Source organism: Protopterus annectens, chromosome 2.part2 (assembly GCF_019279795.1).
Source record: "Protopterus annectens isolate FY-2018-M chromosome 2.part2, PAN1.0, whole genome shotgun sequence".
NCBI lineage: Eukaryota > Metazoa > Chordata > Ceratodontiformes > Protopteridae > Protopterus > Protopterus annectens.
Genome location: NC_056730.1, coordinates 808384391 through 808409988, shown reverse-complemented (window position 1 = coordinate 808409988; position 25598 = coordinate 808384391). Strand labels below are relative to the sequence as shown.

At 42.4% G+C, this 25598-nt stretch overlaps 1 protein-coding gene across 1 annotated transcript in view; it reads right to left on the bottom strand.

Moving 5' to 3' along the window:
* Positions 1-25598, bottom strand: part of RASA1 (RAS p21 protein activator 1) — a 3076403-nt gene that overhangs the window by 1530019 nt on the left and 1520786 nt on the right. Inside the window, exon 10 of the mRNA XM_044064149.1 lies at positions 15242-15362. Coding sequence (XP_043920084.1) covers positions 15242-15362 — 121 coding nt within the window. The remainder of the gene's footprint in view (positions 1-15241; positions 15363-25598) is intronic.

Sequence of the window (25598 nt, the reverse complement as noted above, 5' to 3'; positions counted from 1 at the left end):
AATCCTCAGGAGGAGATGCAGATGGAAGAGACTCCTCAGCATCAGAATCCTCATAGAGAGGTATAGATAATTCCTGATCAGAGGAGGAATCAGAAGAAATAGAAACCTGATATGAAGATTCATAATCAGTGTCTTGCCTAGGCCTCTTATCTGGAGGGGGATGGCTACCCCTGATCAAGGTAATGAGGTCTTCAGCCATTTTGATCATCTGTTTTTTAGGCATAGAGGCCGGTGCACGTGGCTCATTAGTCAGTTTTTTAGGTTTAAAAGTTGCTTTTGTCTTTCGTTTTGCAGCTGTTGTCGGTTTGATGTACAAATGCTGAGGTCTGAATACACCCTCAGAAGCCGGTGCCTGCTCAGCGGCTCCGGACCCATTCAAGGGAGATACATTCGTCGGTCCAATACCTTGAGTATCTTGCGGCATACCGGAGTCCACATGGGTGTCGGTACAGGGCTGCGACTCGAAGGTAGCAGGTATTAGGGGCTGTGAAGGCGCCTCACTGAGTACCGGCGACTGGCTTAGGAGAAGCTTCGTCGTCTGTTTTGGATCTCGACTGCCTTTCTCTGTCCTTTTCTTTGCGTTTTTTTATGTACTCCGGTAGTCGGATTGCTATCTGACGACATTTCTGGGTAGTTAAATCCATTTCCAAAATACTTTGATGCAAAAATATACCAACGCTTAATAGTGCGTTGGTTAAATCTAGCACAAAACCGACAGCCAGGCACGTTGTGATCAGGGCCTAGGCAAGTAATACAGTATAAATGGAAATCCTTATTAGGTATTTGCTTCCCACAAGTAATACAATTATTAACTTTTTCTGACATTGGTAAAAAGCAAGAAAAAAGTTTCCCCAACGGGGTACTTAACGTTAGTGAAGACTTCGGTTCTGAAACTCAAACTCGAATATTTCAGTAGTCGGCCGAACGGCACGTGCGAAATGCTTCTGCTTCAGGCACTGCGCGGCAAGAAAGACTAAAGAAAATGGCGTTGGCTGCATGTTTTATACCCCTGATGACCTGACATTATGGAAGAGAAGACAGCAACCGATGCAGGACCCAAGACTTTGGAATTCAGGCCGACTGAGGGCAACCTGCCAGCAGATTACCCAAACAGTGAAACACGAAGAACATCTGTTCTGGGCTCCAGTGGCCCTGAATGCATTTGCTTGCCATGTGAGCCCCCCATGCATAGTCTGATGCGTCTGTTGTCAGGGTTTGGGCAGTGAGGGGTTGAGTAAAAAACAGTCCGTTGTTGTGGTTGCATGCTTCTGCCCACCAAAAGAACTCTGCCCTTAGTCAAGGTATGATAGGAATGACTGCTTCCAGGTCCTCAGAATGTTGGCGCTAAAGACGTTTTAAGTACCACTGAAGTTTCCTCGTATGCAGTCTTGCATATGGAATTAGCAGGATACATGAGGCCATGAACCCTAGGCCTTGCAGTATTTTCCTTGCAGATAGCTGGGTTCTTGTGGCCATTTGTTTGAAGTAGTTCGCCAGATAGACCTGTTTTTTTGAAGTGTGAAATGCATCTGGGAAGTTGTGTCCAAGCTTGCTTCCAGGAATACAATCTTTTGACTGGGCACCAGTTGTGATTTCTTTTTGTTGATGGTGTACCCCAATGAAGTGAGAAGGCTTTTTACAAATGCCAGGTGCCTAAGGAGCAATTCATGACTGTCTGCCTGAATCAAGCAGTCGTCCAAGCATGGGAAAATTCGGCTATTTCTCTGCCTGCAGTATGCAATGGCTGGAGCCAGGCACTTTGTGAATACTCTGGGCGCAGTAGATAAGCCAAAGGGAAGTGCAGAGAACTGATAGTGCATAGAGCCTGCCCTGAAACTTAGATATTTTCTGCATGACTCCCTAATGAGGATGTGCAGATAAGCTTATTCTAAGTCTAGAGTGACTAACCAGGCATCCTTGGCTAGCATAAGGAGAAGCTGTTGCAGGGTAAGCATCTTGAATTTTGGGACCACCAGAAAGGTGTTGATAATTGCTAGATCCAGGATTAGGTGCCAAGAGCCCTTTTTTTCTGGGCACCAGAAAAAGTCTGGAGTAGAAACCCTGACCCCTTTGTTCTAGTTGAACAGGTTGAAAAACTCTGATATTGAGCAGAGAAAGTACTTGCTTTTGAGCCTCTGCCCACTGTTTTGGAGGATGGTCTGGAAACCCACTTGGGGTTGGCAGTGAATGGAAGTAGAATTTGTACCCCTGGGATACAATGTTTAAGACCCATCAGTCCTGAGTAATGGACATCCAGTTTTTTTGCATGAAAGGCAAGTTTTCCTCCTAGGGGCACAAGTAATTGGGCAGGGCTAGGAAGGATAATTGATACATCATTGTGACCTTTTTTTTTTCCATAAGGGGGTGGCTTACCACTCCCTGTTTTTGATGTGGGGGCACTCCATTGTTTAGATCTCTGCGTACCCTGAGACTGTAGTTTGGGTGGCTGTTTCCCCTGGGTTTGGTCTGGGAAGGCCTGGAAGGGGCTGGAAAGGACCATTTTTTTGAAGGCCAATGCCTACTGAATCTAGGTGGCTGCACTTGTAAGAATTCTTTGACAGTTTGCATAGATTTAGCTTTTTTTTCCATCTTTTTAAGAACTCTACTTTGATGCCAAACAAAAATTCCTTATTTAAAAGAGCATCTAGTAATTTGGATTTGACATGATCTGGCAATGTTTGTTCCTTCAGCCAAGCATGCCTTCTCAGTACAGACACAGTGACTGCAGCCCTGCAAGAAGCTTCTAGGTCATCAAAGCCACACTGCAAAGTATGCTTACTGACTTGGTTTGCAGAATGCATTAGCTCTTGTAAATCTTTATTTTCTGCACAATCTGGAAGTAACACCATTTTTGTTTAATTAGTTCCATAATAAGTTGCTGGTACTTCAACATGTGAAACTGGCAATTCAATGCCCTGATGGCAAGAGTTGCAGAGGTATATACCTTCTTACCCCATCTGTCCAAAGCTCTGGAATCCCTGCCCGAAAGAATAGGATTTTTGGCTGTAGTAGCCTTAATACCTTGAGGTCCCTGGGATATGATCTCTGGATCAGCAGTAGGATTCTTGAAAAGAAACTTATGAGAATAAGGTACTCTGTAGTTACCTGTCTGGTTTCCTAGGGGCCGTAATGTATATGGAGTAAGACTGGATTCCTCCACAATATCCAAGACAGGGGGTATAGCTAAAGGCTTGTGCTGAGGCAACTTTAAAAATTCTCTGAGTCTCCTTTTGGACTGTGGATAGTCTTGGCATTCCCAGCGGAAATGGTCTCAAAGTATGCAAGGTTTCACCAAAAGAAAAATCCTCTGGAGGGGAAGCAGAGGGAATGGATTCCTCTGCATCTGAATCCTCATAGACTGATAAGGGCATGTCCTGATAATCAGAAGGGTCAGAGTCACCGGATTTCTGGTCTGTAGAATCATTAGGAAACTCAAACCTTTATCTTTTAGCAGGGGAAGGCTGGCTTCCCCTAATTAGGGTGATAAGGTCTTCAGCCATGCTAAGCATTTGTTTTTGTAGTATGGGAGCTTGAGCATGCGCTTTGGTTGTCGGTTTTCTAAGCATAGCGCGTACTCTGGGACTAAGAAACTCTGTAGTTTTGGCTAAAAACAAAGTCGTTGGTTTGATCCAAACATCGGTAGGTTGAAATACACCCTTAGAAGCCAGTGCCTGCATAGCTGCTCCGGACCCATCCAAAGTAGAGACATCTGCAGGTTCCATAGCTGAAGAAGCATCTCGCGGCATACCGGACTCCGAATGGGTCTCAGCAGAGGCCTGCGAATCCACAGAAGTGGGCATCAGGGCTGCAAAGGCGCCTTAATGTTTACTGGCGGACTGGCGACTAACTTAACGGAAGTGTCGTTGGCAGTTTTGGACCTATGTGGTCTGTCTCTATCTTTATGTTTTTTCGGAGGATCGGTAGTTGGATGGCTTACCGAAGCCATTTCAGAATACAGAGAACGAGAGCAAAAGAATTTAGCGACAAAGACAGCCCGATGATGAATGGTTTGGGCATTAACCAAGGCACAAAACCGACAGTGAAGGACGTCGTGGTCTGGGCCTAAACAGGTGATGCAGTAAGAATGAAAATCTCTGTGTGGTATTTGCTTTCCACAGGCAAGACAATTGTTAACTTTTTTTGACATCGGTTAGAGCAAGAAAAAAGGATCCCCAATGGGGTATTTCTGCTTTGGGCTCCTTGGCAAGAAAGACTGATGTAATGGCGTCGGCTGCCTTAGTTTATACTACTGATGACCTGACGTCAGTCCTGAAGTGACAGCAACCAACGCTGAAATACTAAGCCTCTGGTATTCTGACTGCAACAGTGAAACACGAAGAGCATCTATAATTCACAGTAGAAAGGGATGATGATGAAAACACGGGGGAAGCTCAAGACACAAGGAGATACTGGGATTTTGGATGCAGGCCTTTAAGAACAACAATAATGCAGAATATCACATCCATAAAACAGCACAAAGTATTCTAGGAACTAACCCAACACAGGACTGGAGAAAGGAGATTCTGCCGATAGGGATGACTGCAATTAGGGATACAGACAATAGGGAAGAGGGGGCTGGAATGTACTGGAGAAAACTGGCAAAGGAACCAAGGTATTGGGAGCAAATAACTAGAAAGGGAAGGGTAAAAGAATGGGAAAAGGCCAAGAATTTATTTGGACTGCAGACTAGAGATTGCCTTCCCTATCAAGGATTGATAGAGTATAGGCAAAGAGAAAGAAATAGGGGAGTCCTAAATGAAAGGACCTGTACTGGTAGAATTTTTAATAGAATTTAGAACAGAAGCTGCTGTTAAAAAAGGAATAATTAGTACACCATATAAAATACTGCATGATAATTATAAGAATCAATCAGAGGAGTTTAGAAAGGATTGGGAAGAGAAACTGGATAAGCAATTCACAGAGAGACAATAGAGGGATATATGCATATCTCCCAAATATGCAAAAAAGTCTAGAAGATTTAGAATCTTTGCCTGGAAGTGTTTACATAGGTACTTTTATACCCCAAGTAGACTCCAAAGAATTTTTCCTCAGGTGGAAAGCAAATGTTAGAGGTGGAAAGGCAAGAAAGAGGTGGCTGGGAACATATTTTTGGGAGTTTTATGAGCTGGCAGACTTTACGGACTCCCTGCAAACTGCTCTGCTGGAGATGCTGGGTGAGTGGATTGGATTGACTGGGGAGATGATTTTTTTCAGCTATGATACAGAATTAGAACTGAGTAGACAAAGGAAAGCTTTGCTGAGTCTAATTATGGTGGCTGCCAAAAAAACAATTACTAGAAAATGGAAATCAAAGTCTAGACCATCTTTACTAGAAGATTTGAATATAGTAACAGAGATAAAACAACTGGAAGTGGGATCTTTAGAAAAGGGATGGAGCAAACTACATAGAAATAAATGGGAACTCGGGGAACAGTATATGCAGAGAAGGAATGAGGTTTAAGACGCAGGATTTGAATGAGCCATATTTATTTATTTATTTATTTAACATTTGTTAACCGGGAAAGTCTGACTTGGAACAAAGCCAATTTTCAGCGGAGGCCCAGGGAGAAAGGCTCCAGATAATACTCAACTGACAACTGGATAGATTATAAGTTATGTATAATGTTTGCAACTACAGTTGCTTCAATGGCATATGTGATGTATAATGTTTAGAACTAAAGTGGTGTAAATGCTGTTTGCTTATTTATATAAATTTAAGATTGCATATATCATACGTGATAATTTAATAAAAATGTGTAACAGAATAATGTCTCATAAATTAGCCAAAGGCAGCAGCCCTGGAACAGTAAGCATCATAGCTGCATTTAATTTAATGGTGGGCAAGTTGTGAAGTGCAGCCCAACAGGAAAAGGGCCAAAGCTTTCCCTCAGAGTCAGGAAGGTCAGAAACCAACTCAGAAACCTGAGAAAGGAGTCAAAACATACCCAGTCATACAAGTCTAGTAGTAGTTAAAGACCCTAGAAGACAAAGTGGCAGCAGTGTAAACTTTCTTCCCAGCCTACCCATGGCCCTAATATCCTTATCAGTAGGCAACAGCTTAGTGGAAGGCAACAACTTGGATGGTTTGTCAGAATAGACGGACAGTAGAGAAGGGCATTTATAGAGAAATCTGCACTCCACAGGCACTTTATAGAACTTATCTGGCTACTTTTTTGTGCAGGAGGTTGAGAGTCAAGGGCTACAGAAGCTGACGAAAAGGTATCTAAAATGGGTAGCCAGAACAGGAGGAACAGCAGAAGGTTTGGGAGACTCCATCTGTAGGAGCTCATAATACCTTTTTTGAATACCAGAGATTTAAGAACAATCCCACTTGAAATAGTCCATCATATAGGCAATGGTATCCCCAAAGGACAGCACTTCCAAAGGAGATTTTGGACTTAAAAAAAACCTCCTCCTCCTCTTCTGAACCACAGTCTAAAGGTTAAAGAATTTGGGAAGAATAAGCAAGGAATTATTTCCCTGAGTCCAGATCTTCATCAGAGGAATCTATTTCCCTAGGCCTCTTGAGCGGAATGGAGGACCACAGAGGAGAAGAAACAGAGACCCCTTGAAGTGACTTCAAGGCCATCAAAGCATTAAATTAATCCTGAGTGAAATCCTGCTATTCTTATTGCGGATCCTTCATAATAATAGAAATATGTTTCTTTTTCTGCAAGATGTCTTCTCAAAACACCCTTGGAGGGTCAGACACCTGACACGATTCTATAATGCTTGTAGGAATCTCCTCCTTCACTAAGATCTAAGGAATCCCTCTAGGCCCTTCTAATGTAATCAGTTTGAGGTTCTCCCTCAATTTAAGCCACAGATGTTTGAAAAGCCTCCAAGGATATGCGAGAAGCCGGATCCATGATGGCCTCCAATAGGGTCACGGCAGAGGAATCCCAAGTAAGCACCGGACTGTCCTCCAGGCTTTCACAAGCCTCATGAGAGGCTTCCAGAAGAAGCTGGGCAGCAGCTGGATCAGATCTAATTTTTCTGGCATTCTTCCAGCCAGGTGGCTGACCCTCAAGATGGAAGAATTCTGCCATATCACCTTGAGCCATCAACTTAAGGCGTCTGTTCTCCAGATACATAAACAAAGAGGAGCAGCGTTTACATAGGGTCTTAGACACAAATGCCTGCCAAACAGAACACTGCGTATGATCGTGGGAAGCATCCAAACAAAAAAAGATACTGGTTGGGGCAGTCTTTATGGGGAATCTGTCTCCCACACTGACATTTTCCTTCTCTGGATGACATGAACACAACAATAATTAAAAAAAAAAAAAGAAGAAGAAGAGAAGAACCCTTGACAGGGCACTTATTTGAAAACACGGCTTGGTAACAAGCACAACAGAAGGGTTTTCGATTGATGTTCAATAATGGTGTTCAGAGTAGAGGCAGAGAGGTTCTGAGCACCTGCATCTATACGTCACCTTTATGCCCTATGTCATGCATAGGGAACACAAGTGTGACCTGTCGTGTCTCTAAGAGCTGAAAACTTTGGAATACTGGCCAGACATTGGGCTATCATTGGCATGAGATCTCTTAGGTGACGAATACTGCAGCACTGATATGGAATGACATGTGCAAGAAAGTCTACTAACAAACATAAGGACTGTGGATATACACTACAATGCAGATAATGGATGATAATACAAAAGGAAAAAATCTTAAAATAAGGTAGGCATATTACAGAGATTATGTTACAGGCTTGAGCAGAGGAGCTGGATCTATCTTGGATGAGAGAAATGCAGTGGCAGTTTCAAAAGACGACGGGGGGGGGTGGAATCAATGAAAACTAAGAATATTATCTATGGGCAGAATGTAGGAAGAGGTTGAAAGGGACAATAACATGGAGAGTGGGAAAGATTCAACAAAAAAGTATTTGGATCAAATGCAAAATTGAGGAAGGTTAAAAACCTGGCAGGAATTGAGAGACTAGTTTCATTTAGAAAGAGCATTAGAATAGGAATATATGGGAAAAGGAATTCAGTGGAGTACTTATTTATTGGCATTTGTTTACCGGGAAAGTCCACTGGGACAAGCAGAGCTCATTTTCAGTGGAGGCCCGGGAGAACAGCCCCACAAGAAACACAAATAGAATATACAGTACATCACAAGGCACACATTTTGAGTATATACAGCACAGAGGGAGGAAAAAAATTCTCAAAACAGTAGTGCATTTAGAATATATGCACACACTTGAAATACACTTACTAAATTAAGTACAGTGTAGTACAACTACCGATGACGTAGTGGTAATGGGTGAATATAAAATGCTTAGCACTCAGATAATGACTGAGATTTAAAGCTAGGAAAGACATTAAGAGGCTATAGCAGTGATGTTGCAGAAGTTACAGTATGTAAGAGGAAATGAATGGAAGAACATGAGAAGAAACATTTAAGAAATTGAGAGTGATAACAGTAGAGGTAAGAACGGTAGGAGTAATGGAGTTGGAGGTCAGGAGAGAAGGCCATTAGTAGTAATGGGTAAAGAGAGAGACTGCATGTGAAAAAATGTGAGTATATTTGAGATATACAGAAAAATAAGAGTACAAAGGAGAAAAAGGGGAATGGAAGGAAGGCACTAAGATCTAAGTAATGGTTTGCAGGAGGATTAGTGCAGTTACAGATCTATTAGGAGTAAAGGTGTGTGCATAGTGTAATTTTGAAGGAGGCAGTGCACTGTGTTGTGTGAATGGCTGGAGGAAGGCTGTTTCAGGTTTTAGCTATTACCCAGGAGTACAGTAGTTGAGCAGCAGGTAGTTTAGGTTTCTGAATTTGGAGGTGGTGTTTGTTTTCTGTTCTTAGGGACCTACTGGGATTATAAGGGGAGAATAAGGACTTTAGGGCACGGTAATCCTGTGGTCTACTAAGTAATTTGTGTGTGGTAGTTAATTGAAGATAACCAAGATAGTGGGGGAATTCAAGATGATTTTAATGTTTTTAGAGGTACACAGTGGTGGGTGGAGTGATGGTTGTTTGTTGCAAACGTGGCTAACTTGTTTTAGCATTTTTCTAGTTTAGTTTTGAGGGAGGACTGAAAGTTGGTTAGTAATGGGACACCACAGACTAGAGAAAGAAGTAAATAACAGGAAGCAAGTACTTATCTTGTGTGGAGGGACAGGAACTGTTTATGTCTGCAGAGTAGTTCCAGTTTTCTGTGAGTCTTGCTGATGTTATTTTGTAAGTGTAGGTCAAATTTTAGATTTTCATCGATTATAACATCCAACAGTTTGGTTTGGGTAACTAGTTCAATTGTTGTGCTGTTTAGAGAGAATATGTGGAATTGAGATTTTTTAATGGGACTGTTTTTCTTTGGGGTGAATATTACCAGCTTGAGTTTATTTGGGTTTAAAGACAGGCAAGTTGTGGAGCCAAATCTCTACGGTGGCAAATGCAGAGCGAGTAATTTGCTGTATTTGAGTCGAGTTTTCAGCAAAGCAGATTATAGTAGAATCACTTGCGTACTGAACAAGAGACCTTTGTTGAAGTAACAGGTAGAGGTTGTGACGACAACACTACACAGTAGGTGGTCCCAACAGGGAGCCTTGGGGGACACCAGAGGGGTTATGAATATATGGGGATATACAGTGTTGCCATTTTACAGCATGTTCTCTATCGGATAGGTAGCTTTTGGACCAGTTGACAGATGGAGTAGATAGTCCATTGTTAGAAAGCTGGGAAAGGAGGAGTGTGTGAAAGATAGTATCAAAGGCTTTAGATAAATCCAGAAATAAAGTGGAGACAATCTTCCCTGAGTCATGGGCTTTATTAACTAGGTTCATAACTAGGTCCATAAAGGATATTAGTACAGTTGAAGTACTACTGGCATGCTAAGTTTGAGAAAGGATTTGATTTTTGAGAAGGAATTGTAGAAGCTGGGTGTGTACATATTATTCTAGGAGTTTGGAGATGGGGGACAGAACAGCTATAGGGCGGAAGTTGGAAATATCTGTTGAGGTACCCCTTTTGGGGAGAGGTAATAGACTTGCTTTTTTCCAGAGGTTGGGGACACAGGATTCTTGGATGGATCTATGTATGAGAATGCTAATGGGGTAAGCAATAGTATCTGCAGCGATTTCTAGGTATTCTGCAGGTATGTCTTCTACTGCGTTGGAGCTGAGCTTTAAGTCTCAGAAGTTGTTTTCTTATGGCTGTTGAAGGGATAGTACAGAGCTTGAATTGTGGCAAGGAATTGGATTATCTAAGTTTGTATGGATGGATAAGGGGATACGAGTACATGGTGTAGTTTGGCCTAATATGTTTGTAGTAGAGAGATGAAGCTGGGCTGTGTATGCTGAGACAGAAGAGTATTACTTGGGAAGTTAGTTGTAGTGAGAGGTTGAGAGAATGTGGCTGTGTTAGCTACAGCATCTATGAAGTAGGAGTTGAAGATGCTTGCTTTTGATCTAATGTTTTGTCTGGTTGAGGGCAAGGATTACTTTTTGTGCCAGGGTTTAGGAGAGTACTACTGGAGGACCAGAATAGCTTTGGGTTGTTTTTGTGGTTCTTTTGAAGGTTCAAGTGATATTCTTTCTTAACAAAAACTAATAAGATAATACAAACGAACAGACACTTTGCATAAACCATTTCCTGTTACATCACCAATTACTAAATGTAACAGGAAATAATTTATACAAAGTATCTTACTTGTATATGCATTTTGAAAAGCATTTAAAAGGTGTAGAGTTTTGTGTTGTTAGTTATTTTTTGGTCCGAAGAAGCGAGCTTTAGACCTGTGAAAGCGCTAACCATTTAATAAAACTACTCGTTTTTTTCACTTTTTGATCCTGGCCATGTGTCGGTTCGTTTCTATTATCTTATTAGTTTTTGTTACATTTGCATTTACACGTGACGAACCATTAATCCTAGTTGCTGGTATTAGTTTTTTGTTCATTAGTATTCTTTTTCGTCTCTGGATACAAGTTTTTTTGTCTGGTTACAAAGTTGCTTGTACTTTAATAAGACTGAGTTGTTCTTGTGTTTATTCCACAGCTTCCAGGTTTTGTCTCTAGTTATCAGTTTTCCCTAGTAGATTTAGTTAACCATGGAGCATGATTAGTTCTTATTTTTAGTTCGAGTGGGTGCAAGGTTGTCTAACATTTTTTAGAAAGGTAGTGTTAAAGCAGTGCAAGGTGTGTCTTCTAGGGAGACAGTTTTTAGGTTATTCCAATTTATGATTTTTAGGACATTGCTGAATGTGTAGGGGTTGAATTTGGATAGGCTCCTGACATGTCTGAAGTAATTTTTTTTTTTTTTTTGTGAAAGGGGGATAGGCTCGAGTAATGAAGGCAGCAAGGTGATCACTTATAGAGTTAGGTAGAGTACCAGCCAATGACATTTTAATTGGGTCTGAGACTAGTATCCAGTCTAAGATGGTTCCTTTATTAGTTCTATTATTATATCTAATGGGGGTGGACATTAGTTGGGTACAGTAAAACAGGTTAATATTGGTGGATAGAGTTTTTAGGAAATATTAGACCAATTAATGTTCACATCGCCTATGATTATATTTTTGTTTTTTATGGTGTGGGAGGCCCAGGATAAGAGGACTATGATACAGAGACAGAAAATGAATGGAATGAGTTAATGCAGATTCTAAATTTGCTGGAAGAAATACAAATGCAAAGAATGGAAAGGAGGAAAATGAGAGAATTACTGAAAGTAGGGAAAACCTGGATAAGCATGGCGAGGCAGAATTTGAGGGAAAAAAAGAGGAGGAGAATGGGAACAAGAATTAGAGGAGTGAATCTCAGAGGAATAATGGGGAGAAATACTACAGCTGGCAAGATACAAAAAAAAGCCGGTAAACTCAAGATAGCAATGTCTTTCAGCTTTTCCCCGGTTAGGGGTCGCCACACTGGATCACCGGTCCAGTTATGATTGGCAGTGGATTTTTATGGTGCAGAGTTGCCAGCCTGGTGCCCAACCTTCAAAGAAGGCACACCCATTCAGGCATGTACCTACCTGTATGTCTTTAAACATCACTCGACCACTTAGAGGACATGCAGACTCTGCACAAAAGGCGCTCCAGCCGAGAATCGAACAGGAGATCCTCTTGCTGTGAGGCGACAATGCCGCTGCACCACCGTGGCCGTCACCCAGTAAATTCAGTATATTTATATGGAAATGCCTACATACGTACTTTTACTATCTAATGAGATTGGCTAAAATATTCCACACTGTGAGTATGCTGGAGATGTCCAGTTACACTTTTAGGGAATGTAACAAGTTGAGGGAGTGTAAAGAAGGGTTGAGACCAGCACAACTAAAGGAAAAGGGATTAAAACAGAATGTGGTGACAAAGTATTTCTCCTTTAAATAATGAATGACAGTTAAAAAAAAAAAAAAAAAAAAAAAAAAAGACCTAATTACGACAATGGAAAAAAAACAGTAATGAAAAAAAAAACAGAAGAAACTGGCACCTCCAAAAATAGTAATGATATGCCTGTTAGAAGAAGGGAACTTGGAAACGAAGAAAATATACAGATGTAAAAAAAAGATGGAAAGGATGGACATTGGAAGAGGAGAATTAAAACAGTAATAAACAAGACTCTGCCACACAGGGATAAGTGGAAGAAAGCAAAGCAAAATTATATACAGTTTATACATGAAGAAGGGAGGAAAATTTAGAAACATGCATGATAGGGGTAACAATCTGTAAAAATATTCGGGCAAATATGAAAAGAAGGTAAGTGCCTAGATGATGGGGGGAGGTAGACGTGGAGGCATACCTAATGTGTTAATAAAGGACAACCCAAAAAGGGTCCCTCCACAATAGGCAAGACAGAGCTACACACCAAGCAGGATAAATATATATTATTGGTAATAGAAAATAAAAAATGTGAAGTAAGTTAAAGAGGAATAGGAATGGGGTAGTACAAGTCATGTCACATATAGATTTGCTTAAAGGGGATATAGACTAACACTACATAAACAGTGACACAAATAAGGCAGTTGCAAGAAGGGGGTGTCTTACTGAGCTTAAAGGCAATATAATTGAATGGAAGCACATGGACTAAATGCAGAAAGGGGGGGATAAGAGAAGTTTGTTTTAGTAATGACACCCCAAAAACTAGATTTTGTTTTGTCTCTAGCAGCTAAACATGTTTATACATATAACATGACAGAATAAAGATGTCTGTTTAAAAAAAAAAATCTACAGAAGTACTTTCAAATACAATAATGTTACTAATGAAATCTTTCATTGTGAGTAAAGTAAGTCATTGCTAAAACATCAACATGTGAAAGCAGTAATTAGCTGAGAGTGCTGTACACCAGGTGAGTATATTAATAGTGCTGATTGCTACTTGCAATACACCATACACGACAATATGTCTGGGAGATGGTAGTGTTGCAGTGTACAGAATGCACATGAGCAGGCTGACTGAGATGCTGCCTCCAGGGCACAAGTGAGGATGGTGTGATGCTAGATTACTGGTGCTCACTCCTAGGAAAGTAATTCAGTGGTTATCTTTAGCATAATCAGCTAAAAATGGCATAAACTTGATACCTCTCTAGACAAGGGGCAATTTATGACACTCTAAATGGTGGGTAGGGTCCCAAGGGCAACTCAGATGAAGGAGGGTTTGGACAATGCCCAACTTTGTCATCTCTTATCTTCTTTCTGCACTACAAGTCTTCCATGGGAATGAACAAGGATCTTCCTTGCTGATCTTTGCAGAGGTAACCCCCTCATGGCTCCACTGTCTTGCTATACTTGACGACAGGTTTTCAGTTGCTTGCACTTTTTCTTGCATGATCCAATTTAAGCACTGACACGTCACTCTGTGAAACAGCCAAGGGAGTGACAGTATAGCTCCTGTCTGGTGATTTGGTGGTCACAGAACACCAAAAGGGTCTAAGCATCTTTGAGCATGGGCGCTTAGATATGACATACATAAAAATCAAGAACCCTAGTGTGTCTCTAGCAAGAGAGACCCTCAGAACACAAGGACTTGGTGTGCTCCACGTCCAGCACGAAGTATCATGACCTATGCCAATGTGGTGCACCTCGGAGTGTAGCAGAAAGAATTTTGTGCTGAGACTATATTTTGGAAGAAATCTCAACAGTTATTCAATATAAAAGGGCATCACATTCAGATCAGTACTTTAGTGAAGATTTTACATAGATAAGACAATGCAGGAGCAATTTCATTCAAGGCATACACCTTACAGTCACACACACTTCAGGTTACTCTAATCTGTGGCACTAGATGTATTAATGAAACACTTGGTTTCACACTTCCCAACATTACTGGAATGCTCCAGAGGATACACAAAGAAGTGGTACCTTTAAAACACAACTTATAGTAACAGCACGGGTACTTTATTTCATACCTGAAAAATAGTAAATCAATACACACAAACTGAACATAGTTTCACTATAAAATGGCAACTGTCAAGAATACGGATGTGAGCAAAAATCATGAGAGATTATTTTCAACTGAATGTTACTCACATCTAAGGTACTCAGAATGCAGACATGGGTTAAAAGTGACTGCACCTCAGAAAAAAATGACTAATGGTTCACATCTTGAAAAAGATGGCTGGAAATGGGAGAAACAGCCAATTAGAGCATATCCTGTACCACAGACTTGGTACAAGACCATAAAGAATACAGAGCACTCTAAATGGGAGCTACAGGTGTACTCAGCAGTCCACTTGTGCTGAAGCTCCATACCAGTGGGTACTACACTGTGCTTCTATCACCAGGAGTGTGTTAAGGACACTCAAAGTTTTATAATCCCTACTGTATCACCTCCATAAATCCCATTTATAGCAGCTTGAAAGAAAACAAGTGACTAATCCTACATGTATTATCAACTGCAGGAACCTTCACAAAATATGCTAAATTAGATGAATTGCAGGCAGAGAAATGAGTGGTGAATGGGTTACCTGAAATGGCAGGACTAAGCATTTAAACTAAAATGCAACATAGTTTTATTTTTATCTGTTTAAAATATTTCAAAATATCTACATATTTAAGAGACCCATATAAATCATAAAACCAACTCTGAGACTCAACTTGTCATGAGTCAGAACCATCTCAGAGGAGGTTATAATAAGACAGAGAGACACAGGAGGTTTGGAGAAAGCCTTCCTACAAAACACGATTATACTCAGTTTTGTTTCATTGTCTCATTTCAACAATTACCGTTATGACAACTGGTCATGAATTCAATAACTAAGTAATAACCGCTGTCTTTAAAAAATGTTAAAAAGTAGCTCTTACTTTTTTTCAAGAGGTAGCCCTTCTTTAGTACATTTCTGTAAAATGCATCTTTTGTCTTGCGACGGATTGTGTTGTAAATTTCTCTTCCATCTACAGAATCATTTAATACTTGTTCTTGGTGCTGGGGATGAAAATTACCACAACTGCTTCAGTAACAGAGCAAAAACCACAAGCATAACTTTTAACAAAACTTTATCTACAATCAATTTAATTAAATACATTACAACAGCAAACAGCGTTTTAGGCCAAGAAGAAACGAACGCATGCTAAGTAACACACACATACAAGCCACAAACTTTAGAAGCTCATTTACCTTGTCTGTTATAAATCTATATAGATATATATATATATACATATATATATATATATATATATATATATATATATAGAGAGAGAGAGAGAGAGAACAAACTGGGTTACTGACTAGCTGACAAAGGTCAACAGTGGAAATATTCTTCTCCAAGTAATGTTTAAGTCATTTGTTTGTTAAACACAGTTGTGACAATTAGTCTTGTCTCACACAAATGACACACAAATTACCACTGAGACACTATTTTAATCAGGTAATCAAGTTTAGTGGTAGAGTTTAGGAGTAACTGCACTCTTCACCCACTGCCAAGGAAAACAACAAAGTTAAAAATCAACAAAATCACTGTTACAAAAGAAAATAAATGAACTAAAGCTTTACATCAAGTGAAAAAACTTTTAAAGCATTTTGATTAGTAGGTTAAATGAACATCTAACCAATAAACAATGCTAACTGGCTGTTTTCAAAACACCACCTACTGAGGACTGTAGCTTCTCCCCATCAACATGTCAGTGCACAATGGCTTAGTGGTAACTGCTACATCACAGCTCCAGAGTTAACAGTTCAATCCTAAGCTCTAGTGAATGTTTGTATGGAGTGATTCATATTCTCTTTGTGCCTGCATGACTTTTCTCTGGGTGCTTTTGTTTCCTCTTACCACCCACACAAAACATGCAGATTGACTGGCTACAAAAAGGAAAAGAAAAAAGAATCTACATATATGATGCACTGACCCCTGCCCCTATGCTCTGGGGTCATGGCTGAAAAGTATTAGAGAAAGATCATTTCACCTAGTCAGTTAAACTATAATAAATTGAAATACCCAGTTGTTTGGATGATGTGACCAGGAAGTCACCCTTGCCAGGTCTTCCCCACGGAATGATACAGTCATTCTAAGGGGATCCAGTATCTGTCTGCCTGGGATGACATGACAGACAGACCTCGACGCTTTGCCAGAGATGGCCTGCATCTGTCACCCCTCGGCTTCCGGATACTGGCCAAGGTTCTTGCCACCTCTATAGTGCCTTTTTTTAGGCAGTGTTCCAAAGACCAAATTACCACCGTAACAGCTACAAACAATATGAGGGTCATGCTGCTCAATGCTAGAAGTGTAAATCTCAAAATGCACTCACTTGAAGCACTCCTTAAAATGGAAAACATCGACATTTGTGCTGTAACAGAGACCTATTTCAAGGCAGCAGAAAGCACCCCTGCACTACCAGCCCATAACTCATTCCACACCTTTCGGCCCCAGAACTTCAACTGAAGCTCCGTAGGCGGTGATGTTTCCATATTCATAAAGGATGCGCACACCTCCAGACTGGTAGCCCAACATAATGCATCAGAGATACTTCAGGTGCAGCTAACATTAGGTAAGAGAGCGATTCAGGTCGTAGCTGTATGCAGGTCCCCAACCATGTCCCAAGACTCACACTCCACATTCCTAAGCACCCTGGAGAATATTAGGGTCCAACCTAACACTCTCATACTGGGCGACTTCAACTACCCCTCCATTAACTGCGAAAACTACTCATGTACCTATACACCTGCCCAACGTTTCCTGGAATTCATTAATTCCAATGCCCTGGACCAGCTCGTTCTTACCCCCACTAGAGGTAGCAACATCCTTGACCTGGTCATTACTAACATGGGCGACTGTTGTTCTACACCAATAGTCAACTTCTTCCTGGTTAGATCTGACCACAAACTAATCCACCTTGGAAATCCACAACCTTCCCACCCCCCTGCAAAGGTAACCACCAACATGGGCGACTGTTGTTCTACACCAATAGTCAACTCCTTCCTGGTTAGATCTGACCACAAACTAATCCACCTTGGAAATCCACAACCTTCCCACCCCCCTGCAAAGGTAACCACCATGAAAAACTTCTCCAAAGTTAACTTTGGGCTCCTAAAAACAGAGACAACTAATTTCAAGGCACCCATGTAAATGGAGAATAGTTGCATGACCGCCGAATCATACACCAATGCACTGTACAAACACATACACAAATGCATGGATCTCGCCATACCCAACAGAAAGTACAGTTTTGTACCTACCATAAATGTAGATGTTCGAGTGTTCACTCTGCTGCAGTCATCACATTTGGGTTATCCTGTCTTCAGGCGGTCCCGCAGTCGGCCGGATTTCCAAAGTCTTGGTCCGACGTCGGTTGCTGTCGCCTCATCCCTGACGTCAGTGCGCCAGGGGTACATATAATGCAACCGACGCCATTTTCTTCAGTTTTTCTTGCCCCAAATGTCAGGTGCCCTCAAAAAGGTGATCCAAATTAGAACAAAATGGTGAGAACACTGTACAAACACAAAATCCCTTCAGCTATAAGCAAATACATCAGTAAGGCATAGCAGAGATTTAGCCAGTAGATCAGAGGGGTTGGAGGGAGGGTAACCTGGACTGCAGCAGGGTGAACACTCGAACATCTACATTTATGGTAGGTACAAAACTGTACTATGTTAATCGTGTTACCCTGCTGCAGTCATCACACTTGGGTTGAGTCCCAAAGCTAAGGTAGAGTGGAGGTATCCTAGAGGGTTAGTGGAGGCAATGAGGCCCTGCAGAACTGCAGTGGCGAAGCCCACCCTGGACTTAGAATAAAGAGGTAAGTGATAGTGTTTGGTGAAGGTGTGTACAAAACTCCAAGTTGCAGCTTCTAAAATTTCCTTGGTAGGAACCCCCCTGAGAAAGGCTGTAGAGGTAGCTGTTGCCCTGGTAGAGTGGGATCTAATGGTAGGGGGAACTGGTTTCAGCATAGCAGAACCGTATGCAATGGCCTATCCATTTAGAAATGGTTTGCTTGGATATGGCCCTGCCTTGAGAAGCTGTAGCATAGGATACAAAGAGCTGGTCAGTTTTTCTGAAAGCCTTAGTTTTATCCAAGTAGTAACGAAGCTGCCTGTGAATGTCCAAGGAATGCAGGAGTCTCTCACCTTTGTTCTGTGGATTGGGGAAGAAAGTGGGTAGTGGATGGTTTGATTTAAAGCTACACTGGAAACCACCTTAGGCATGAAGGAAGGATTAGTTTGTTGTCTTGATGAAAAATGAGGAAAGGTTCCACTGCCATAAGTGCCTGTAATTCTGAGACTCTCCTGGCAGAAGTTATTGCCAGGAGCAGGGCAGTCTTCCAAGATAGGAACTGAAGGTCTGCAGAGAAAGCTGGTTCAAAGGGAGGTAGCGTTAGTTTTTCCAGAACAACGTTGAGGTCCCATGTTGGTGTAGGAGCTCTTCTAGGTGGTCTAATGTTTTTTGCCCCTCTGAGGAACTGCCTTAGAAGAGGATTTGAAAATAAAGGTGGATTTGTGTCGTAGTGAGCTGAAATAGCTGAAGCATGGATTTTAATTGAGGAGAAGGAAAGTCCTTTGTGCAACATCTCAGCTAAATAATGCAGAATGTGAGGCATATGAGGCTGAGTTGTGTCTTGGCCTTTAGCTTGGTTCCAAGCAGAAAACCTTTTCCATTTGTCCGAGTAAGCCTTCCTGGTACTTGGCCTCCTGGCTTCCAGAATAACATCCAGTACTGCTTGTGAAAGAGGGGCTGGTTGGATGCTTAACTGATTTGCCATGCAGCCAGGTTTAAGGTTTTGAGGTGGCTGTGTAGAATCTGTTTGTTTTGCTGCGTGAGCAAATGAGGTATTTGAGGCAATATCCATGGTGGGCTGTGAGCCATATTCTTCAATAGCGGGTACCAGTGCTGGCGTGGCCAGTCTGGGGCTATGAGAATCAGTCGAGGTTTCTCCTTTTTGACCTTCAAAAGAACCTTTGTGAGAAGAGGTAATGGAGGAAAGACATATGCTGTCAGGTTTTTCCAACTGAAGGAGAGAGCGTCCACTTTCCAGGCTTGATGGTGGAATGTCCTTGTACAGAATTTTGTCAGTTGGTAGTTTTGAGGACTGGCAAACAGGTCTATATTTGGAAGGCCCCATTTTTGAGTTATTATTGTAAATATTTGTGGGTCTAGTTTCCACTCGTGGGGATCTTTGATGTTTCTGCTTAGGTCGTCTGCCAATGTGTTTTTCTGTCCTGGCAGGAACTGAGCTTGTAACTGGACTTGGTAGGCCAGAGCTGTGTTCCATAAGATTATTGCTTGCCTGCAAAGAGGGTAGGAATGTGTGCCCCCTTGCTTGTTTATGTACCACATTACTGTGGTGTTGTCCGTCTTTATTGCAAGTTGTCCTGGCTGTAGTAGATCCTTGAAGTCTGTCAGAGCTTTCTGTACAGCTAGCATCTCTTTTTGATTTATGTGCAGTTTTCTTTGTTCTGCAGTCCATAGGCCTTGAATGCATTGCCCTGCCATGTGTGCCCCCCAGGCATAGTCTGAAGCATCTGTTGTGATAGTTTGCCTGGTTGGGGGCAAGGTGAAAGGCTGACCCTTGTTGAGGTGACATGTCTGTGCCCACCATAGAAATTCCTGTTGAAGGCAGGGAATGAGAGATATCACTGTGTCCAAGCTGTGGCTGTGTTGAGACCATACGCTTTTTAGGTACCACTGTAATTTCCTCATATGCAGTTTTGCAAATGGTATTATCAGAATGCAAGATGCCATGAAGCCCAAAGCCTGCAGAATTTTTCTTGCAGTTAATTGGGTCTTTGTTGCCATTGACTTGAAATATTGAGTCAGATGAAGTTGCTTGTCTGGAGTAAGATAAGCCTTCTGGGCCGTTGTGTCCAAGCTGGCACCCAGGAATGTCATTTTTTGTGAGGGCACTAGTTGACTTCTTTTCGTTTACTGTGTACCCCAGACAATTTAGTAGATGCTTCACAAAAGCCAGATGATGTAAGAGAATGTCTTTTCTTTCTGCTTGGATGAGGCAGTCGTCCAGGTATGGATATATTTGAATTCCTCTTTGTCTGCAGTATGCAATTACTGGTGCCAGGCATTTTGTGAAAACTCTGGGCACAGTAGATAAGCCAAAGGGCAGTGCAGAGAATTGATAATGGGTTGAACCTGCAATGAAATGGAGGTATCTTCTGCAACTTTGTCTGATAGGGACATGCAGGTATGCCTCCTTGAGGTCCAGCGTTACCAGCCATGCTTCCTTGCCCAACATGGGAAGTAGCTGCTGTAGTGTAAGCATCTTGAATTTGGGAACTTGTAAGTAAATGTTTAGAGTTGAAAGATCCAGAATTGGTCTCCAAGCATTGTCCTTTCTGGGTACTAGAAAGAGCCTTGAGTAAAATCCTTGGCCTTACTCTTGAGTTGGTACCCGCTGAATGGCTCTCATGGTCATGAGAGCTGTAATTTGTTTTTGAGCCTCTGCCCTTTGATTTTGTGGCAGGTTTGGCATTCCTCTTTTCATTGGCAAGGTGTGAAAGTGGAATCTGTATCCTCGTAAAATTATGTCTAGGACCCATTTGTCCTTTGTGACCATGTGCCAGTTGTCTGCAAATAGTGCTAGTCCCCCCCCCCCCCAAGGGGGCTGACAAAAGAGCTTTGTTTGGCCAGCTGAGGTGCAAGTCATTGAGTTTGCCTTCTGGTGGGTTGAGACCTGTCTTCTCCTCCCTTCTGGGTTGGAGTGCCCCATTGGCGAGGTTTATACCGGGCTTGTGGTTGTCCTCTGCCCCTTGGTCGTCTGTATTTACCCCTCTGAGGTCTGTCAGTGGCTGGAAAGGAACAATTGTTTGTTGGCCAGTTTCTGCTGAAGCGAGAGGGTTGTACTTGTAGGAAATCTTTGACTGTGCATTGATTTCGCCTTATCTTCCATTTTCTTTAAAACTTTTTCTGCTTTAACTCCAAAAAGAACATCCTGCTGTAAGGGAGCATCTAGTAGTTTTGCTTTAACATGATCAGGCAGACTTTGTTCCTTTAACCAGGCATGCCTACGTATAACTGATCCAGTGACAGCTGCTCTGCAGGAGGCCTCTAAAGAATCAAACCCACATTGTAAGGTATGTTTGCCCACCTGCTCGGTGGCGTGCAACAAATCCTGTACGTCTTTCAATTCAGATTGTTGAGGGAGGGAGGTTATCTTTTGTTTTAACTGAGAAATCAGAAATTGCTGATACTTAAGCATATGAAATTGACAATTTAGTGCTCTCATAGCTAATGTGGCTGAGGTGTAAACCTTTTTCCCCCACTTGTCTAGTGCTCTTGAATCCCTTTCAGAAGGTACTGGGATTTTAGCCATGGAAGCCTTAGCCCCCTTGGGACCCTGGCAGATAGTCTCTGGGTCAGCTACTGGACTTTTGTAAAGAAATTTGTGGGAATCAGGAACTCTGTAGTATCTGTCAGGCTTGGCCGGAGCAGGAGGTAGAGAGTCTGGGTTGAAACTGGATTCTAAATAGACATCATCCACAATATCCAAAACAGGAGGGATGGCTAGAGGTCTGTGTTGGGGGAGTAAAAGAAACTCTCTGAGCCTTTTCTTGGAATCAGAGTAATCCTGATCTTCCCAGTGAAAATGTTCCCTCATAGTGTGTAATGTTTCCCCAAAGAGTAGTCTTCAGGAGGAGAAGCTGAGGGAAAAGAATCCTCAGCATCAGAATCTTCATAAGGAGAGAAGGAATAGTCTTGGTCCTCAGAGGAATCCGAAGAAATAGACAGTTGCTCAGAGGAAGCAGAATCTTCCTCTTGTCTAGGCCTTTTGTCAGGAGGAGGCTGAGAACCCCTGATAAGAGAAATCAAATCTTCAGCCATTTTGAGCATCTGTTTCTTAGGCATAGGGCCTTGAACAGGAGACTGAAGTGTAGTCTTTTTTGATTTAGAAGGAGTCTTTGATTTGGAAAACGTTTTGACTGTAAGAGTTGTCGGTCTGAATGCGCCTTCAGAAACCGATGGCGTTTCTGAAGCACCGACGTCCTTGGAAGGTAAATCGTTGGAAGGGCCTGAAGTAAAAGGCTGTGTCAGCCTAGTACATTCCGTCAAAATATCCGTAGCGGTCTCGGGTTCCAGAACTGCGGTAGTCAGGGGCTGCATCAGAGCCTCACTGATAACCGGAGAACCGGAGACCGGATCAACCGAGGCCTCGGAATCGGGTTTAGGCCTGGGCTGTCAGTCCTTGTCCCTGCGCTTTTTGTGCACGCCGGTAGTCGGAAGCTCCGACGGCATATTATAGTTACATTTTCTACCAAAAAAGTGTTGTGCGAAATCAAATCGTCTTTTAATAGTAAGCTTATTAAACCTAGCACAAAAACGACAAGAAGTGACGTCGTGATCAGGGCCTAAGCAAGGTATACAATAAGAATGAAAATCCTTATGAGGTATTTGCTTCCCACAAGAAATACAATTGTTAACTTTTTCTGACATTGGTCTGAGGCAAGAAAACTTTCTCCAACGAGGTACTTAGCTTTATAGAAGACTTCGGTCTGAAATTCGAATTTGACAATCTCAGGAGTCGGCCGACCGGCACTTGCGAACTGCTTCTGCTTCGGGCACCACGCGGCAAGAAAGACTGAAGAAAATGGCTTCGGTTGCAGTATATGTACCCCTGGCGCACTGACGTCAGGGATGAGGCGACAGCAACCGACGTCGGATCAAGACTTTGGAAAATCGGCCGACTGCGGGACCGCCTGAAGACAGGATAACCCAAGTGTGATGACTGCAGCAGGGTAACACGATGAACATCCAAGATGCTCTCCTCCAGAAAAAGGAAGCCAATCTGGTGGTCCCCTACCATAAGCAAACTCTACAACAAGAGGAGAAAATTGATGCTGAATAAGGTGAAGTCCCAAGACGGGGAAAAACTCCCTTACCAGCCTCAACAAAAAGTTGAGATCCCTCATCAAATCTTCTAAAGCTAGCTATGAAAACAGAATTGCAGCAGATAGCAAAGACAACCACAAGGCCTTCTATAGTTATGTAAAGAATCTCCATGGCAATACCCAGATTTGCTGTGAGCTACTGCACAATGGTACCTCCTATACCATGCCAATAGATATTGCCAATGTGCTAGCAGACAGATTCAGTGCCAACGTTACCCCCCCCCCCAAGGAACAAAAATAATACCTTTAGATTGCAAGGCACCCAGTAATACTGCTGCACAGGCTAAAACAGCACTGTCCAAGGCCAAGAATACAGCTTCCATGGGACCTGAGAATATCCCTGGCTGTGTTCTACATGAACTACAGAGTGAAATGGCACCTGACCTGTGTGCCCTGTTCAATCACAGCCTTAACTCAGGCTTTATCCCTACAGAATGATGCATTGCTACAGTCATCTTTCTCCACAAAGGAGGAGTGACGACAGACCCTGGGAACTATCGCCCCATTAGCCTGACAAGTCTGGCATGCAAGGCTATGGAACACATCATCATGGACCTAATAAACAAGGATATAGGGAATCTCCAAACTCTGGGTCCCACACAATTTGGTTTTGTGAAGGGTAGATCATGCCTGCTCAACTTGGTCAACTTCTGTGAGTCAGTCACCAGAGCTGTGGATGAAGGCAAGATGGTTCATACAGCCTGCTTTGATCTGGCCAAGGCCTTTGATACCATTCCCCACTCAGGAATCATAGAAAAACTCACTAAGCTAGGCGTCAACCCCTATATCACTAGGTGGGTTGCAAACTGGCTCACAGATAGAACCCACAGTGTGAAAGTAGCTGACGCCAAGTCAGACTGCCGACCAGTCACGAGTGGAGTCCCACAGGGATCGGTCCTGGGTCCTCTCCTGTTTGGTATCTACTTCTCAGAAGTCCAGGCCAAAATGAAGGGACTCTGGCTTACAAAGTTCGCAGAAGACTGCAAGTTGGGAGCCATTATTAACTCCCCCAAGTGATGTTGACATCCTACAGAAAGGCCTCACTGAGACCAACGACTGGTGTCAGAACCATAGCCTTAAGCTCAATGCCAAAAAAGTGTCATCATCCCCTTGGGAAAAACCCAGTTCCCATGAATTACCACATTGATGGTAGTCCACTGAATACAGAAGGCGTTATAAGAAACAGGAGCACATGTTGACAGCAACCTTTCGTTTGACCACCACATTGCCACTGTGGTAAGAAAGTCCTTCTATGTGGCACATATCATTACCAAGGATTCTGCATCCAGGAAGAAAAAAGTCATTGTCTCCCTCTACTCTTCCCTCATTAGGCCTATCATCGAGTACAAAGAGGATCCTAGGCCTTAAACACTTGTCCTATATGGACAGACTCAAAAAACTCCAGCTATTCTCTGTCTCATACCGCCTACTTAGAGGTGATCTCTGCTCAAATTACAAAGCCATGCCTGACCCAGCTCTGTTAGAAATGCTACATCTGAAGAAATCCTAAACCCCCTGCACCACACGCCCCAGAGAGCTCAATCTCATTACCACAATAAACAAAACGTGCTGGAGGGACAGGCTCATAACCCAGAGACTGCCCATGCTATGGAACAAACTTCCCATACATGCCAAACAGAGCACCTCACTGGACTTTTCAACAGAAATCTTGATGAGTGGATGGGAAATAGAACATATACTCCGGGGATCACTCCAATGGCTCTACTCGACAGAGGTACTGGAAACTAAGGTCGGGTGGCACGATGCCAGGGTAATCCTATTGGCTAGGTTTGTAAAGGCTCTAAGGCCATTAGCCTGGTACACACCTATGAACCTATGATGTTTGGAGAAAATCAAAGAAGACCTGATGACACCTATGCAAAAAGGCAGGAAACAGGAGGAAAATTTAGAGGTGTTAAGAATAATTCTCAAAAGTCAATGTATGTTCACTGCTGTGGTACTGAAACCACCTTGAACTCCCACTGCAAAAGACGTAATGTCCAGACAATGTATTACATGATGAGCAGATGCTCTCCCACCTGGACATCAGCATGAATGCTATATAATAACAGAATTGTCTCTGCCATGTTACGTTACTTCCATCAACTCCATGAATTTAGGCTAAAACCAGAGCATAAGCCACCCAAGTGACAAGCCTCAAAGAAGAGTACCCCAAACAAAAAAAAAAGCAAAGTTGTGTAATTTTTGCCATAACAGTACACAACCTTCACTTCACTATTGTTGTATTCTTTACAATAGGGATCCCCTGCCAAGAGCAGCCCAGCATCCAGCCAGTATACCAAAGCCTTTTGGCTGTTAAACAGTACGCCGTAT